The 18,556-nt window shown below is 57.3% G+C and overlaps 1 protein-coding gene and 1 pseudogene across 1 annotated transcript; both read right to left on the bottom strand.

Annotated features, from left to right (window-relative positions):
• Positions 1–4,707, bottom strand: LOC135995986 (fas-binding factor 1 homolog; annotated as a pseudogene).
• Positions 4,708–6,851: 2,144 nt separating this feature from the next.
• On the bottom strand, positions 6,852–16,618 carry LOC135995985 (fas-binding factor 1 homolog). The gene is given in 20 exon segments (XM_065647636.1): positions 6,852–7,559; positions 8,142–8,387; positions 8,573–8,749; positions 9,558–9,711; positions 10,030–10,137; positions 10,658–10,864; positions 11,225–11,325; positions 11,523–11,607; positions 12,089–12,306; positions 12,397–12,502; positions 12,566–12,702; positions 12,823–12,935; positions 13,218–13,351; positions 13,573–13,702; positions 14,251–14,565; positions 14,568–14,723; positions 14,726–14,800; positions 15,375–15,416; positions 16,313–16,420; positions 16,552–16,618. Coding segments are annotated over 20 exon segments (2,895 nt in total). The 3' UTR covers positions 6,852–7,343.
• Between the last annotated feature and the right edge of the window lie 1,938 nt (positions 16,619–18,556).

Here is an 18,556-nt window from a genome sequence, read left to right as displayed (position 1 = left end):
CTAAGAAGTGGTGGTCAGGAGCAGGGAGGACGGCCGGGATGCTCGCAGAGGTGAAGTGCAGTAGGGCGCTTTCCTCAGGATCTCCAGAAATAACTGCGTAACCTCAAAGAAATCATGGTCCGGAGAAGGGCAGAAGGACGGACGGGATGCTGACAGACATGAAGTGTTGTATCGAGCTTTCTTGAGGGACTCCAAGAAGATCTTCTCCCTTTCTAAGTAATCATCCTCCTGAGAAGAGAGGAAGGATGGGTGGGAATGATCCCAGAAAGTGCCACAGAAACAGGGTCACAGTCCAGGATGTTGCTTATCAACAAGAGAAGGATCCCAAAGCCTCCCTCGTGCCATGGCCCCCCATGAAGCAGACCCCTCCCTGGCTCCTCCAGAGCCCAGAACCTCACAGTCTGAGCAAGACCCGCAGGGGAAGCCTCCAAGAGCGTCCCTGCCTGGGGAAAGACCCAGCAGGGACCTGACGGCACAGGATGGGGACACCACAAAGCCAGAGTCCAGCAGAGCCAGCGTCTCCCACCCAGGGAAGGGCTGAGCAGAGGGCAACCCCTTCGAGCCGAGGACGATGTCCATCTCAGGTTGGACGTGGAGCCAGCCTGAGACAAGCTGCGAGCATCCCCCTCTCCTTGCCTCTGCTGTCACTCCTCTGGCTGCCCGCGGCTCCTTCCAGCCCACCCGGCCCAGCCCAGGGCTCAGCCCTGATCTCAGGAGACCCCCGAGGCTCTCAGGGCCCTGTCGGGTTCACCCAGCCCAGCTCCGCCAGCAGCTCCGCAGCCCCTTCCAGCCCTGCTCTCCCCTGCCTCACCCACTGGGCCTGGAACTTCAGCAGCTGCACCTGGGCACTGAGCACGGGGTTGTCGGCCACGGGCAGGGACTCCCCGATATCCCGCGGGCTGTGCCGAGGGAGCGTCCTAGTGGGAGGCAGAAAGTCTGGAACAGGAGCCGGAGTGCGAGATGCTGCCATTAGATGAACTGCAGACGTAGACACCACAGCATCCCTTGTTCTGCTGCCTGCATGTCCCTGCAGCGGGGTCCTCCCCAGCCTCCCAGGACAAACGGGCTTTAACTCGCCGCCTCTCCCCTCCTGCCCCCTCCAGGCACTGCCCTGGCTCAGAGAGCTCCGCTGAGCCCCTGCAGAGGACGAGAGGGCAACTCGCACCTGAGGTTTATATGCAGGGGCACTAAACCAGCCCCCAGGACCATCCCAAGCCTCCTGAGACACAGGTACAAGCGCAGCTGCCCCCCGGCAAGTCCCTTCCCACCTGCAGCGTGCGGAAGCCTCAGCCAGGGTGCTGGAGAGACCATCGGTCGGGGCACCGAGGTCCTGGGCTGCGGTCAGCAGCGTCACAGGGTGGTTGGGCAGCTCCTCAAGGGGCTATTCACGCCGTCTCCTCTGGTGAGCCGTGCTCAGCCGCTGCTGCGCGGTCTCTGGGAGAAAGGGAGAGAGAGAAGCTGTCAGAAAAGCTTCAGGCCTTGTGCACCGTGGCCCCTGGCCCAGTTGGGAGGGTGAGGAGACACTTCCCTGATGCAGACGCTCCTGCTGCTACAGTTGCTCCTGCTGCTGCTGCAGGACCTGCAGCTTGTCGCAGAACTGGGATTCCATCCTGTGTGCCTCCCCCAGGGCTCGCTCCCCCTCCGCGTGCTTCTGGGCCAAGAGCTGCAAGGCAGAGCGGCTGGGGAGCTTGGGGACAGGGACCCTCGCTGCCCTGGGCTGGGGCTCCTCTGCGCGTCCCCTTGTTCCCCTCCCGGCACAGGATTCACGACTTCAGGAAGTCTGTGAGACCCCGGCTGTGCTGCCGGCCCGTGCTCGGCTGCGAACCGTGGTGCAGACGCTGCGCTTACCTCATTGGCGCTTCTCGTCAGCTCCTCCTGCTGCTGGACACGCAGCGCGGCCCCGTTCACCTTCTTCTCCAGCCTCAGCTCCTGCCAGGCCTCGTCCAGCCTCTGCCTGTCTCTCGCCAGCTGCTCCTCCTTGGCTTTCAGCTCCTGGCCCTGCATCTTCAGCTCTGCCCGCTCCTAGGGTGGGCACGGGGGAAACCGATGCATCACCTGCCCTGTCCCTGACACCATCTCACGTCTTCCCAAGGGGAGGCAGAGCCCCTGTTGAGCTCCTCGTGTGGCCGCTTTGGGTGCAGAGCAACAGCCCTCGGTTCTGCAGGTCACTGCACACGTTCTCCATGTTCTCACTGAAGACCTAACGACCTTGGGCAACTGATTTCTCCCCTCAAATACTGACTCCATCATTCCAGGACAAATTTCCAGTTTCTACCATCACTGCATGTGGGTTTTCACATCAAATCCCCATAATTAACAGTTGCAAAATGCTTTGAGATAGTGCTACAAAAAAAGTAACAGTTGAAAGAAGGGCAGAACGTCTATTATCAGCACCTGGTTGATTAGTACTACTTGGTTTTGTCCTCAGAGCAGTATCACTATCTTGTGCTGGGGATGGAACAGAGGCCAAAGGAGTTTCTGCAGGGCAGCAAAAGAAGGGGGTGCTGGAAAACACGAATGTGTCTTCTGGAAAGCTGAAGGAAGCAGAGGCTCCAGAGAAGGACGAGTATTTCCTTCCCAGCTCCACGAGCAAAGTAGTGCCACATGCAGATTCACGTGCACAAAACTGTCGCAGAAATGTTCTTGACCCCAGGTTTCCCATAGCAGAGTCTCAGACGTTAGTATTTAAAAAATCATCTCTTTACAAGATTAAAAACAACTTAAAAGGTACAGCAAAGAGACAGTCCGGACAGGGGCCTCTCGGCAGGAGGGACCACAAGACTGTATGTGAACAGAGACCTTCTCAGGTTGGCCAGAAGCATTCCCCTGCCCAACTAGTAAAGCTGGAAAAGTCACTAAAGCTTTGTTAAATGAGACCATACCCCGATTTGGGGTCCCCGCTGTGATGTCCTCTGATAGAAGACAGGTAAGTTCAAGCCACAGCAGCTTCTACTGTGTCTTTAGGCATTAAAGTGCATAACCAAACCCAAAGTGTATCCAAACCAAAGCCAAAATTCTTTTGCAATAGAGATCTACAAAATATTATCATCTCGGGTTGCGGTACGGCATAGCTCTTTGTTACCCCACAACAGTACCTAATCGAGCATTGTCGCATAACGCAAGTAAAAATTATTAGCATCAAAATTAGAGTCACAAACATCAACAGCTACTTTGACTAGGTCGAATCCGTAGCCATGAAGCAAGCTTATGCCAAATTTCTTCAGAACTCCAAGATGTATCATCTTCAGTGACTTCATGTCATACTTTAGTTGATTCCCAAAAGGATTTGCGGTTGCTCCTATTTCAATACCGTGGGCAAAGCCCAAATTTGCTTTGTAAGAGTCTTTAGCTTGTACCAAAAGCAAAATTCACTATTGGCAAGACTATAATTATCACCAATAATGCTAACGAGGGATATTTAGTTGTTTCAGGTTCGACCTGTCCACATTTTTCCTTTAGTTCATGTTGGGCTATAATAGTTTTCACTAAAGACCCGTGTAAAGGCCACCTTGGAGTAAAAGCATTTGTTACTGCACTCGTACTTTTTAGAGTCACTGAGATCAACGCTGAGAGAATTGGACAGCGGAAGGTCCTACTGGCTCCGACGTCTGTTTCTTATCTGCTGCTTTCTTCACTCTTGAATACTGAATCCAGGCAGGTTGCTCTTTAATCTTGACGGCAGTAAAGGCCGGCAGCAATACCTGGAACAGCCCATTCCACTTCTCTTCTGAAGGCTGACATGAAAAAGCTTTAACGGAAACTTCATCTATTGGCTTGAAAGAAAAGACTTCAGTTTTCTTTGGCTCGAGGCTTCACTCTAATTCTGAGCAGCGCTAAAGGTAGTGCTTGATTCTACTTCCAGTTAGTTTCTTGACAAATTCTGTTTATCTGCTGTTCGATTATATAACTCAGTTTCTTTTCCACCTGCCCACTTGCTTAAGACTTGTAGAGAGTTGGCAACTGCCAATCGATCTCTGATGCTCTACTGACTTGCAGCACTACCTGTGCAACAAAACGGGGCCCTCTATCAGAGGACATCACAGCGGGTACCCCAGATCGGGGTATGATCTCATTTAACAAAGCTTTAGTTACTTTTCCAGCTTTACTAGTTGGGCAGGGGAATGCTTCTGGCCAACCTGAGAAGGTCTCTGTTCACATACCGCAAGGTAGAGTTTACTGATGGTGGTTCGAGGAGACAGCCACCCGGGATCGAAGACATCGCTCTCATATCTCTCCCTGTCTTTTCAGCAGCTTGTCTCGCAGTATCAGCTGCCAATTTATTTCCAGCTTCCTGATCAGTGTCTCCTTTTCGATTCTCCTTGAAATGCATGACGGCAACTTGTCCAGTAACAGCCCGGCTTCCGACAATTGGAGTACCATGTTTAATCTGTTCTCCTTGTGCTGTTAATAAACTTGGGCCTTTTCAAATGGTCCATGGGCTTGCAGCACTCCCAAAGCATACTTGGAATCAGTGCAAATATTACTCTTCTTCTCTCTGGATAATTCTAAAGCTCGTGCGTGTGCAGCTGTCTGGGCAGAAGTCCCAGGAGGCAAAGGTTTAGCTTCGATTACCTCGTGGGTAGTTGGTAGGGCATACCCAGCTTTATGTACTCCTTGCTTTACAAAGCTGCTTCCATCAGTGAACCAGGAGTCTTCAGCGTCTTCCTGTTCCTTTAAATGCCGTCTGCTGGAGTAAACAGCTCCCATTGTTTCCAAGCAATCCTGGACCACAGGACCACAGATCCACTGAGGAAAGGGGCTGCATTGACAATGTTGGTAATGGCAATATTCACATCACCTTGTTCCACCAATACCGCCTGGTATTCAGGAATCTCCAGGGAGATAACCCATGGATACCTTTTGGTTCCAGTACGGTTGTGACTGTGTGGGACGCCAATACGGTCATTTTCTGTCCCCTGGTGAACTCAGGAGCTTCCTATACAGCGAGTGCAAGAGCTGCCACAGCTCCAAGACATCCAGGCCAGCCTTTGCTCGCTTCATCTGACTGCTTAGGGAAGCAGCCGCTGCTCGGTTCTGAGGACTCAATTGCTGCGCTAGAACACGCCAAGCAATGCTTGGCCTTTCGTGTGAGTATAACTAAAACGGCTTGGTGATATCTGGGAGACCCAGGTTCTTGGTTTAGTTGTGCAAATGCCCTCAAATGCTTCTCTTGTCCAATTCAACTTGGAAGTCTTTTTGTTTCACGGTTCATACAAAAGCTTTACTAAAAGTCCAAAATTATAAACTCCAAGTCTGCACCAACGTGTCATTCTAAGAAATGTCCAGCAAATAGCTTCTTTTTGCTCCATCCCCAGCCCTGGCTGCCCTCCAGAGATCTCGAATCCCAGATAAGTCACTTGGTGCTGTATCAGCTGGGCTTTCTGTTGGGAAGCTCGACACCCACTACATCTCACAAAATTTAGCAAACTTACAGTGCATTGCATACGGTCTTCTTTGGTTTCTGTGGCTATCAGGAGATCACAAAGTCTCATTTCCTGGAGGAGCTTCCCCGCTCTCAAGTTCTGCATTCTTTGATTTACTAGGAACTCTTGAAGCCCGTAGCCCTGGAAATACTCGATCCAACATTTCCTGAGGTCTATGGCTTTGCTTGTCAGTTTGAATCACTGCCAAATTTAAAAGCTCAATTCTTTTATCTTGAATGTCACTTCACCTTGCTTGAATGTTATTATTGCTTGCAATTGTTTTCATAAGTCTCGTCTCCGTAACAGTTTTGGAGACCCAGGCATAGATGAGAACTTAGGAATTCCAATTTGTTTTCCTAATTTCTATTTCATTGGCTGTTGAGGAAAGCTTTCTCTTCTTGGCCAGTAGCTCCCACAACAGTTACAAAATCTTCATCTAATGGTATCAATTCCTGATTCAAAACTGAATAAGACGTTCCAGTATCAACTAAACACTCTGATTCTTTTCCCTGTTTTCCTCGTCTCTCTCCTGAGTTTCACCACCTCAGAAGGGCAGGGCAAATAATCTTCAATTCTACACCCCGTGGGGACACACACTCTTCTATCTCGCCCTCCCCTATCATCAGGGGAGTTTCCTGTCTTATTCTACACGCTGAACGGCATCATTTCAACTTCCCCTGAGCTTTATTCCGCTCCCTTTTTCATGTGAACACAGCTGGATCCTGTGGTGGCAAGTTAATACCGCATTCTACCTGCCACTCTGGGGGTTTTCGCAAAGTGAAAAACGTATCAGCATACATGACCTGAGCCCACTTTCCTTCTCTCTTCAAGAATAACGTTCACGTGGCATAATTCAGAGTTTCATTCAGAGGCCACTTTTCCTCATCATCTAATTTATACAATGGCGACTGAATATAATATGTCAGCAAGGTTTCTCTATTCACATTATCACCAGGTGGTTCCCCAATCTCCTTCCTGTGAACTAACATAAGGTTAGTATGAAGTTAGTTATAACGGATGAGTTTCTTACTATTAATTACTAGTCAAATATAAGCTAAGCGCTCTGCTTCTAAACAACGTGTTCCTTAATCTTCAGGTCTCTTTGTCAGGCAGAACGATTTAAAACTTGAAAAATATCCCCTCGTTTTGCAGGTGGTTAGAAAGCATTTGCCATGTTGTCGTTAGTTAACCATGGGGACATCTTTGTAACTTAATCCCAGTCTACATTAATTTAGCAGCTTCTCTTCAGTCCAGAGAAGGGAGGACGGTCGGGATGCCGGCAGAGGTGAAGTGTTGTAGGGCGCTTTCCTCAGGATCTCCATAAATAACTGCATAACAGCAAAGAAACGGTCTGGACTTGGGGCCTCTCAGCAGGAGGAGCATGAGACAAAAGAGACTTCGGCTTTTAAAGCCCCACAGTCTGTGCACCCGCTCTTCACGTATCCTTCACAAGCCTGTTGGTCCAGTGGTAATTTTGGGTCGGGGGCCTTCGTTGTTTCTTCTTGGATTCTCTTCCTCTGTCTTCCAGGCAGTTTTTTCTCTGTCCTTATCGCGATATTTTGAAGCATAGAATACAACTAAAGGAATTTAAGTGATTAAACTTATTCTGCAACAGTCCTCCCTTTGTGTTTATTAAGCATCCCTGCTAATGTGTCCAAACGAACTCCTGAAGTCTCTAAGGCCTTGAACTCGTAACCACAGTCTCACATACGATGTTATTACAAGTCACAACAGAACCAGAGCTGACAGAACGGCCACTGGAGCAGAGCCTGATGAAAGGTTCCTGTAGCAGCTGTAGAGTGGCACTCGCCCTGAGGGATGGAGGCCAGACCAACTGTGGCGTCACGGGCGCTGGGGAAGAACTTCGCACTCTGAACTCTCCGAGATCGTTTTTGAAGAGAAAGGAAGAAAGAAAATCCTCTAAGAAATGGTAGGCCGGAGAAGGGAGGACAGATTGACTACTTGCACAGGTGGAGATGCTTTCCTCAGGGCCTTCATAAATGAACGCGTATACTCAATGTCATCGTCCACGGAAGAGGAGGAGGGCGGAGGGGTTGTTGACAGTCGTGAAGTGTTGTATCGTGCTTTCTTGAGGGACTCCAAGAAGTTTCTCTCCTCCTCTAAGCGTTTGTCCTCCTGAGAAGAAAGGAAGGATGGGTGGGAATGATCCCAGAAAGTGCCACAGAAACAGAGTCGCAGTCCAAGGTGTTGCTCATCAACAAGAGAAGGATCCCAAAGCCTCCCTCGTGCCATGGCCCCCTATGAATGTGACCCCTCCCTGGCTCCTCCAGAGCCCAGAACCTCACAGTCTGAGCAAGACCCGCAGGGGAAGCCTCCAAGAGCGTCCCTGCCTGGGGAAAGACCCAGCAGGGACCTGACGGCACAGGATGGGGACACCACAAAGCCAGAGTCCAGCAGAGCTGGCATCTCCCACCCAGGGAAGGGCTGAGCAGAGGGCAACCCCTTCAAGCTGAGGACGATGTCCATCTCGGGTTGGACGTGGAGCCAGCCTGAGACAAGCTGCGAGCATCCCCCTCTCCTTGCCTCTGCTGTCACTCCTCTGGCTGCCCGCGGCTTCTTCCAGCCCACCCGGCCCAGCCCAGGGCTCAGCCCTGATCTCAGGAGACCCCCCGGCTCTCAGGGCCCCGTCGGGTTCACCCAGCCCAGCTCCGCCAGCGGCTCCGCAGCCCCTTCCAGCCCCGCTCTCCCCCGCCTCACCTGCTCGGCCTGGTACTTCAGCAGCTCCACTTGGGCGCTGTACGTGGAAGCTAAGGAGGCCTTTTCCTGGTCCAGACGCCACTCCTGCTGCTTCAGCTGTTCCTGCTGCTGCTTCAGCTGCTCCTGCTGCTGCTTCAGCTGCTCCTGCTGCTGCTGCAGGACCTGCAGCTTGTCCCAGAACTCGCGCTGCATCCTGCGTGCCTCCCCCAGGGCTCGCTCCCCCTCCGCGTGCTTCTGGGCCAAGAGCTGCAAGGCAGAGCGGCTGGGGAGCTTGGGGACAGGGACCCTCGCTGCCCTGGGCTGGGGCTCCTCTGCGCGTCCCCTTGTTCCCCTCCCGGCACAGGATTCATGACTTCAGGAGGGCTGTGAGACCCTGGCTGTGCTGCCAGCCCATGCACCGCTACGAACCGTGGTGCAGACGCTCGGCTTACCTCTTTCGAGCTTCTCATCAGCTCCTCCTGCTGCTGGACACGCAGCGCGGCCCCGTTCACCTTCTCCTTCTCCAGCCTCAGCTCCTGCCAGGCCTTATCCAGCCTCTGCCTGTCTCTCGCCAGCTGCTCCTCCTTGGCTTTCAGCTCCTGGCCCTGCATCTTCAGCTCTGCCCGCTCCTAGGGTGGGCACGGGGGAAACCGATGAATCACCTGCCCTGTCCCGGACACCATCTCACGTCTTCTGAGGGGGAGGCAGAGCCCCTGTTGAGCTCCTCCTGTGGCCGCTTTGGGTGCAGAGCAACAGCCCCCGGTGCTCCAGCAGTGCCCTCACCCCTCCACCTGTGGGGACCAGGGCTGGCAGAGCTGGGACCGGACACACACACACACTCCTTCCTCAGAACGGACGCAGCCCCTCACCGTGCTGCACACCCTCAAACACGCTCACCGCACAGCAGTTCCTCGGCACTGGAAATACCCAGCCTGAGTGGTCCTTTGCCACCCTGGCAGCCCTGAAAAATGCAGCTCTGCCGCACTGTCTGTGCCACATGTCCCCTCTGGACAGCCCTGGGGGGAGCAGAACTGGCTCTGGACACGTCGCCGTGGCACGGGGAGGTTTTGCCTCATCCACCGTGGGGGTTTCCTCTCCCCAGACTCACAACAGAGGCGGCTGCGCCTGGTCTGGCTGCCCAAACTCCTCACGGGTAAAGGGGAGAGACAGAGTTGATGCTTCAGTCAACATCTGAAACGGGCTGGTGGAGCCTGTTCCTGGGACACCCCCATTCTCACCACCCCGAGCGACAGCCCTGTCACCAGAAGGCAGCGCTGAACATCTCCCTGGTGAGCAGGACCCACCCGTGAGCCTGCCAGATGCTGCAGGGACAGACACCATTCACGGGCTCCAGGCCGGGGACCTCCTGTGGGCCAGAGAAACGCCCCGGACCCAGCCAGGAGCCTGGCCCGGGCAGAGGACACAGCGTGGGCTCACCTGCTCCAGCAGCCGAGTCTGCTCGCCCAGCCTGGCCTCCGTGTTGGTCACCAGCTCCTGGACACGGCTCCGCTCCTCCTCCATGTCCCTCTTGCACATGTTCTGCAGGTCACTGGAGAACTTCTCCATCTTCTCAATGATGCCGTCCAGAGACCTGTGCAGAGGAGCGAGGGGAGGGTCACCCTGGGGGACACACTTTGTCTCACTGCGAACGAGACGGGGACGTGTGCTGGGCCATAGGCCGGGCAGCCCTGCCCCGAACCTCTCGGGATCAGAGCACAGCCGGAGGAAGATGCAGCTGCTGCTTCGGGGAGCACAGACAGATACTAAATAACAGCCCAGCATCCCTGGGGGCTGCGGGTGGGAGAGAGGATGGGCCCTGCTCCTCCTGTGCTGCGGGCCTGGTTTCCCGGAGGACAGGGAACACCCCAGCCAGGGATCAACGCGGGGACACGACACCGGCTGTCCGTACCTGGTGTGTGAAGTGGTGCTGGTCAGCACATCCATCTCTTGCTCTTTCAGCCACTTCACGTGCTGGAGCTGCTCCTCGTGTTTCTTGCGCAGTTCCTGGACAGACCCCCTGCAGGACACGGAGAAGGAGCCCAGCATGGGCTGTTACAAACTGGTGCTCCCCGTGACGGGCACCGTGGAAGAGGCTCGGTCGTGGGGCTGAGAACCAGGTCCCAGGAGCTGAGCTGGCAGGGTGGTCTGTCACGGGGCATCCCACAGACTGCCATCCACATCTGGGACGGACCACATCTGGGGGTTATGGGCTTCTCTGCCTAAAACCAGATTTCTCATTGACCCAAACTATGCAGACATCAGCAACTCATTGTTCTGAATAAAAGGAATCTGGGGGAGAGAAAACATGGGGTTCAGCATCTTTCAAAATGCAATGCATTCCGGCGGGATGATGTCTCCAGCCAGATCTCCCTGTCTCCAGCTGCAAAGCAAATCCCCACTCCAAAAGCCACTGAGCTGCCCTCAACCCAGCGCTTCTGGACTCTCCTTTCTCCTTTCACCATCTCCCCAAACCGTTCCCTGGTTCCTTCACCCAGAGCGGGGGTACCGGCACCACATGCCGCTCGTGCCGCTCTCACCTCTGCAGCTCCCGCAGCCGCTGCAGCTCCAGCCGGTGCTGCTCCCGCAGCTCCTCCAGGTCCAGCCGGTGCTGCGCCAGCAGCTCTGCCCGATCGCGCGCCGTGTCCTGCCACTGCTGCCGCAGCTGAGCCACCAGCTGCTCGTTCTGCTGCCGCAGCATCTCCACCCGCTGCCCGTAGTTCTCCTCCAGTAGGGTCACTGAGGTCCTGCCCGGAGAGAGCCCGTGAGGGGTCACGGCACCGAACAAGTGTTACTTTCATTGCAGTACCCGGCACTCTGCACCCAAAGGGCACACGGGGATTTAGCAGCAGATCGGTGTTGCTGTGTGCGTGGGGAAACTGAGGCAGGGGCTGCTTCGCTCTCCGCATTCTGAGCCCTGAGCCCTCTGCTGCTGCCCAGTGCGGTGCCCTGGTTGGGGACTTGCTGGCAAAGGGACAGGCCCCTCCTCTTGTCACCCACCCAGGGAGGATTTGGGACGCGCCCCAGCACTGTCCCCTCAGGGGAGCTGGATGGGGCTGTAGGCGAGGACCTGCCAGAGGAGGGGAGCACAGGCCAGAGCCCGCTACCTGTGGCTGCTCTTCTGGAGATCCAGGTACTCCCGGTGCTGCTGCTGCGCACTCTCCAGCAACAGTTTGTGATGCGCCCGCTCCTCCTCCAGCATCCGCACCTGCCGGGCACCCGGGGAGAAGGTTCTTGTGCTGCCCCGGGGACAGAACCCCCACAGCAGCACTCGGTGGCCATTGGCATCTCTGGACAGGGAGGTTGCTCCTCTCTCCCGTCACCCTGATGCTGTTTGGAGCAGACGTGGCCCCTTCTCCTCCCCCTGGCTCACCCATGTCCCCCTCCACAGGCGCTGGGGCTCACCTGGCTCTCCAGCTCTGCCACACGGGCCTGGGCGCTCAGCAGCTCTGCCCGACACTCCGATGCTGCTGGGGAGGCGGCCAGCTGGCTGCAGGCAAAAAGCACCCGATGTGGTCAAGCCGAGGAGGCCATGAGAGACAAGATCCCTCCCCAACACCAGCTCCTGCCTCGCAGCTGAAAGCCTCCGTCCCGCTCGGCTGCGGCAGGATTCAGCCTTTTGGCTGCCGAGGGAGCAAAGACCCCAACAGCTCCAAGCCTGGTGCTCCCCTCGCTGCACCCACCCCCTTCCCCGGGCACCCCCAGCTCACAGCCCCTGCCCGCCGCTCGAGGCACTTGGGCTGCAATTCCCTTCTGAGCCCCGTTCAGAGGGCACAAGTCTGAACCCGCACAGGGGAACGGGACTGTGGGCTGGATCAGCGGGACAAAGACCCGCGGCATTACCCCAACCAGAGACAAGAAAGTGCTTAAATGAATTTCATAACTCTGAGGCAGGCGTTGCTGAGAGCTGCTGCTGGAGCAGCCACACGTGGAGCAGACGGGAGCGCTGCGGCCATTGACCGGGCCTTTACCTGACGGGAGAGCGGGGAGCCAGCCCTTCGCCCGCGGTCTCTGAGGGCTCGGCCTTTGTGTCTTGGGCCTCCGAGGGCTCGGCCTTTGTGTCTTGGGTTTCCAAGGGCTTGGTCTTTTTCTCTTGGGCCTCCGAGGGTTCCGCCTTTTTCTCCTGGGTCTCTGAGGGCTCAGCCTTTTTCTCTTGTGCCTCCGAGGGCTCAGCCTTTTTCTCTTGGGCCTCTGAGGGCTCAGCCTTTTTCTCCTGGGTCTCTGAGGGCTCGACCTTCTTCTCCTGGGTCTCCATGGTCTTGGCCTCTATCTTCTGCACCTCGGCCTGTGCTTCGGCTTTCCTGCGAGCCAAGGCAGCCGTCAGCCAGTCCATCGGGTCGGGTTTAGCCGCTGCCTCCTCTGCAGCCCCGAGCTGGCTGGCGGGGCTGGGCCGCCCGGCTGCGGCAGGGCTGGGGATGCTGAGTGCCGGGCTGCCCTTGGCTGGGGACAGCGGGTCCGGGTCCAGGAAATCGTCATCCTCCAAGCCCAGCCAGTCGTCTCCGCCCCTTCTTCTCTGCACGGGGTTCCGTCTGCCTGGACGACGAGGTGTGGAGCGGAGCTCTGGGTTCGGTTCGCTGCCGCTGATCTCGGCAGAAAACCTGAGGAAGGAGAAGCAGCTGCAGACCTGCCTGCAAGGGGATGCGGGGACCTGCCTGCTCAGCCGCAGGGACAGCGGGGTGGTGGCTGGAGCTACAGACACACGCACAGCACCGTACCTCACCGACTGCCCCGTTGCCGGCTGGACCGCGGGCCTGGAGCCCATCGAGGGCTTGTAGGCTCCAAAGACAAGTTCCTCCTTGTCCCAACGCTTTTCCTCCTCTGTTCAGACAAGGAGCCTTGAGCCAGCGCCCAGAGGAGCAGCTGCTGCAAAGACACCAGCCCTCCCCTCCTCCTCCTCCTCCTCCCAGGCTGCCTCGAGGGCAGAGCACAACACTTCTGCATGAGCCGCCTTCCCCCGCGCTGACCCAGAGCCCGTTAACCGCCCTGCTCACCCCGACAGAAAGGGCATTTCCCCTGCAAGGGCATTACAAATAAAGCTCGCTAGCCCAAGCCAATGCTGTCAGCTCTGCAGACCTTCCCAACGTCCCTGGCTGGGCTCACCTGGCTGCTTTGGGAGCTTTTTATCCAGTTTGAACTCCCTATGCTCTCCCGTACCTGGCTTTTCCAGGACTTTGGCCACGGAGCCTCGTCCGAACAACTCATCCAGCTTGGAGCGCGCTGGCCGGAGCTCCTCTCTGTGGGGACACGGTGGCAGATGGTTTCTCCAGAGGCAGGGCTGTCCCTCCTCACACAGCCTGGCCAGGCTGCTCTGGCTCTTCTCTGCCAAACCAGCTGCTCTTGCCCCTTGCTGGGACCCACGGGCAGAAGCTCCAGCATCCCCCCCCAGCACGGTGGCACCGGCTCAACGTGCAGCCCGCCCCCTGCGTTACTCCCACCGCCTCCGCACTGCCCTTACTCTTTTTTTGGGCCATTGCCAATTCCCATCGCATCCAACAGGTTGTCGTCATCAACATCTTCAAACGTCGATGTCTTCCTCCTCTGGACCGGGGCCACCGTGCGCAGGGGCGTCTGGCGTGGGGGTAGCTCTGGGGATGGGATCGCACATGGGAGGAGGTTTGAGCAGGGCAGGTGTTGGTTTTTTAAACAACAAGAGATCCAAGCAGCCCAGTGGGATTTATCGGGGAGAAAGGCCATTTGAGGGGAGCATCGGACCCATGAGCATCCCCGCTGCAGGAACAAGAGGGGCGAGTGCCTGTAACAGCCACAGTGCAGCCGGGACCCACCCAGACGTGCCCCCGCTGGGCTTTGCCGTGGACCGCGGATGCTACGGCCACCCAAATCCTGACCCCAAAAACTTGGTCTCATTTGGCACCGTGCAGAACAGGCCGGGTGAGGCCCAAGGGAAAATCTGAGCCTCCCTTCCCGCAAAGGAAAGGCCAGTTCTGTAACCTGTGGCACTCCCTGAGCTGTGGCACAACCAAGCCCGTTATTGAGTTGCTCTAGAAATGACCGCTCTGCTTAGTCACAGATGGGACTGGGTGGCTTTCGATTTCATCAGCTGGGACCTCACACAAACTCAGCCAGGCTGCTGATTCCTTTCCTACAAGGAGGAGGCATCCAGCAACCTGCTTACCTTTCCTGCTGCTCTGTTCCAGTGTTGTCTCAGAGCTGCTCTCAGTGCCACGTTTCACGGGCATCTTCCATGGCCCAGAACCGGGTTTTGATGTCCCCAGGAAATCCCAGTCCGCGTCGTCCTTGTCCTGGAAAGCAAGAGGATGAGGACGGGCACAGGGCGAGCGCTGCGGATGCCTCAGCACTGCTCTTCCCTTGGGAGGCTGGTGCTGGGGGCCGTGGCTGCAGCGCACGGGGGCTGAGATGGGGGGATTTCGGTACTTGAAACGCTCTGTGCCCTGAGTCCTGTGCTGAGATCCTGCTGCTGCCTCCGGAACACCCAAGCCCATTGCTTTGGGTGAGGGCTCTTCCTACGACGCTTGAGCCGAAACGCACCCAGGAAGGCTGGGCTGCAGCAGCATGTGCCCCCGGGCTTTGCTCCATCCTCGGTACCTGGAAGCCTGTCTCCCACCGGACACCCACTCCCCTCTCCTGTCTTTTCCCCCTGCCGGCGATGCCCGAGAGCTCAGCCCCAGCCCTCAGGACATCCAGACTCTCTCCCCAAATTTGGGCTCACCCCTGCAGCTGCCTTGTTCTCTGCAGGGACCTTGCTGAAGAAATCATCCTCTGCAAACCACCTGTCGGGGCGGGGAGCGGGTGCAGAAGCTGAGGACGGGGCAGGTCAGGAGGACGTGGGGAGCACGGAGAGATCTGAAAGGCACTCACTCCTTGCTGGCCCGCACGCTGCTGCTCCAGGCTCTCCCACCGCTGCTCCCGGCCGGCTGGGAAGCTCTGGCAGATGTAACACGGGGTTCAACTGGAAAAACGCAGGGAGAGAGCAGGATGATGGACACGGCCATAGCCCAGGCCTGGGCACTCCACAGGGGGATTTGCCAGCTTCTCATGGACCACAGAGGCTTTTAATCAGAGACAAACTTCCCTTCACCTCCCCAGACCGACGGACAACCTGTTCAGTGGCCTCTGGCTCTGGGAACCCGGCTGTCCCCCCTGCTCCCTGCTGCCTCCCCCCTCACAACTGGAGCCTCTCGCAGATCAAGGGCTGTTGCACCAGCAGCTCCTGCTCCCAGGAAGGGAGGACCAGGACAAGGATGCTGCCCTTTCAGCTGCAAAGAAGCTTCATTTTACCATCATATCCCCGCAGGTCCTCAAGGATGTCATCAATAGAGCCTGAAACAAGACAAATTCAAGGTGCTGAGGCAGGTGAGCTCATCAAGCTCGTGCAGAAAAGCTCCCAATGTCAACAAGGCTTGCTCTTCCGAGATCCCCCAAGAAGAAAGATTTGGGCTCAAGCACCAGCAATGTAATGTCTGCCATGTCTTCCACAGAGAGCTGCCAGGGCCAGGACTTGACTCCAAATGCACTGCTTCAGTATGAAGGGCAGCAAGAGGCCTCTAAACCAGCAGTTAGGGAGCAGGGGAGGGGAAGAACTGAAATAAACGCATATATTCTCCCCCAGATTTGGGAAAACCCACAGGAACAGAATATAGGAGCCCAGGAAGCAAATCCCTTTGACTGGAGAGGCAGGTGAATATGTTTGGGTCAGCAATGACACAATGCACTGAGCTGCACCTTTCACACAGGGATGGCGACCGTTCCGGTAGCCAGGGCTGCCACCTCATCCCAGTGTCCCCCCTCCTCCGTCCCAGGCATCCCCAGCACACCAAAGCACCTACGGACAGGGAAAGGAGACCACGCCAGTGTACTTACCACTTATGCTTCTCTTGGCTCGCGTAGCCTACGGAGAAAGGCAAATTCCCTCATTGCAAAACCAAGCGAGTCTGAGCTGGACTTTCTCAGCACACTAAAGCCAGAGGCAGGTTTCTTCAGAGAAGCCCAGCAGCACCAGCGAAGCCCTCGTCCCGCCCGCGCTGCTTGGGAAATGGCAGGTGAAACCCCGGGCAAGCAGAGAGATGTGACACCTTCAGTGACACCAGGGAGCTCAGCCCCTCCTGCCTGCCAGCTGGGCAGAAGCCCCCAGCCCTCGGGATGGCTCCTGCCTGCCAGCCAGTGCCACAGCAGCACTGAGGATTTCCCAGGCCTGCCTGAGCACCCATCACACTCACCATGGCAAGAGCCGGGCTTTCCCTTGCTCAAGATGGTCTCCTCGCAGATTCCTCCGCTGTCAGCCCCCGGGGGGGATCGAAGATCCTTGCTCACGTCCACACTCTGACCTGCAGGGAGAGGAGGATTTCCCGACTTGCTGTTAAACCTACGTCCCCCTGCCGCCCCCCCGGCTGGCTCCCTGCTGCTCACGCCTCTCCAAGGCCCTGGAAACCAGGCTCCATCTCAGCCTTAAACACACCTGCAATCACAGAATCGCAGAAGTATTCTGGTTGGAAAAGACCCTCAAGATCATTGAGTCCAACCATAAACCTCACACTACCAAGTCCGCCCCCACCCCATGTCCCTGAGAACCTCATCTCTGCATCTTTCAAACCCCTCCAGGGATGGTGACTCCAGCACTGCCCTGGGCAGCCTGTTCCAGTGCCCCACAGCCCTTTGGGGAAGAAATTGTTCCCCAGATCCAGCCTCAACCTCCCCTGCCGCAACTTGGGGCCGTTTCCTCTCATCCCAGCGCTTGTTCCTGGGGAGCAGAGCCCGACCCCCCCTGGCTCCAAGCTCCTTTCGGGCAGGTCAGAGATCAGAAGGTCTCCCCTCAGCTCCTGTTCTCCAGCTGAACCCCCAGCTCCCTCAGCCGCTCCCATCACACTTGTGCTCCAGCCCCTCACCAGCTCTCCTGCTCTTCTCTGGACACACTCCAGTAGCTCAAGGCGTCAACCGAAGTCTCCAGATCCACAAGTCGCCGAGATGAACAGCACCTCCCGCGATGCTGCAGGACGGAGCAGCCGCCGCGGCACCGACCGCACCGACTGCACCAACCGCACCAACGGCACCGACCGCACCAACCGCACCAACGGCACCGACCGCACCGACCGCACCAACCGCACCAACGGCACCGACCGCACCAACCGCACCAACGGCACCGACCGCACCGACCGCACCGACCGCACCAACGGCACCGGCCGCACCAACCGCCACCGCTCCGCGTCCCGTGGCCGCGACACCGGGGGCCCTCGCGCCCCCGGCCCCCAGCGGGCGCGGGCCTGGTGGCCATGGCCGCAGCGTCCCGGTCCCCGGGCTCACGGCAGCCCCGGCCCCGCCCGCAGCAGCCCCGCCCGGCCCCGCCCGGCCCTTCCCTTCCCTTCCCTTCCCTTCCCTTCCCTTCCCTTCCCGGCCCTTCTCCTCTCGCCGGGTGCTGGGAAATGGAGTCCCCGGCGGGCCCGGGGCAGGGCCGGCAGCTCCAGCCCCGGCGGCTCCGCTGCCCCCCGGGGCACTTTCAAACCTCTTTTCAAAGCCTACACGCCTAATGGCTTCAAACACTGAAACCTTCTGGACGGGCTTTCTCGAGGCTCTTGTCTAAGTGTGTCTCCTTCAGTGCAGAGCAGCTGCTGAGCCTGCAGAGAACTACGGAATTTCACTTCGGCTTGAGAACAAGTGACAGAATCCCAGAATCCCCGCCTGGCTGGGGCTGAAGGGCCCCCTGGAGATCCCCCAGCCCAGCCCCCCTGCTCACGCAGGGTCACCAGAGCAGATCACACAGGTCGGTCCAGGCGGGTTTGAATGTCTCCAGAGAAGGAGACTCCACACCCGCTCTGGGCAGCCTGGTCCAGGCTCTGGCACCTCCCAGCAAAGAAGTTTCTCCTCATGTTCAGCTGGACCCTCCTGTGTTTCAGTCTGTGCCCGTTGCCCCTCACCCTGGCGTTGGGCACCACTGAACAGAGTCTGGTCCATCCTCTGACACCCACCCTGAGATATTGATCACATTGATCAGATCCCTCTCAGCTTCTCTGCTCCAGCTCAACAGCCCCAGCTCTCTCAGCCTTTCCTCACAAGAAAGATGCTCCAGACCCATCAGCATCTTTGTAGCCCAGCGCTGGACTCTCTCCAGTAATTCCTTGTCCTTCTTAAACTGGGGAGCCCAGAACTGGACACACAACTCAGATGGGGCCTCACCAGGGCAGAGCAGAGGGGGAGGATTCACCTCCCTCAACCTGCTGGCCACGCTCCTCCTCATGGACCCCGGGTACCATCGACCTTCTTGGCCACAGGGCGCGTTGCTGGCTCATGGTCAACCTGTTGTCAACCAGAACTCCTGTGACAGCTCGGCCCTACCACGGCCGGCGGGATCCACCCCTACGGGGGCAACTGCCTCCCGGTAGCGCTGGCCGGGTGGCCAGTGGCACTCGCCCTGACGGATGGAGGCCAGACAAACAGGGCAGCTGGAGCTGTACTGGGTTCACTGGGCA

The sequence above is a fragment of the Caloenas nicobarica genome, chromosome 18 (assembly GCF_036013445.1).
Source record: "Caloenas nicobarica isolate bCalNic1 chromosome 18, bCalNic1.hap1, whole genome shotgun sequence".
Taxonomy (NCBI): Eukaryota; Metazoa; Chordata; class Aves; order Columbiformes; family Columbidae; genus Caloenas; species Caloenas nicobarica.
Note: the sequence above shows the minus strand (reverse complement) of the source record. Positions and strands in the feature narration are given on the sequence as shown.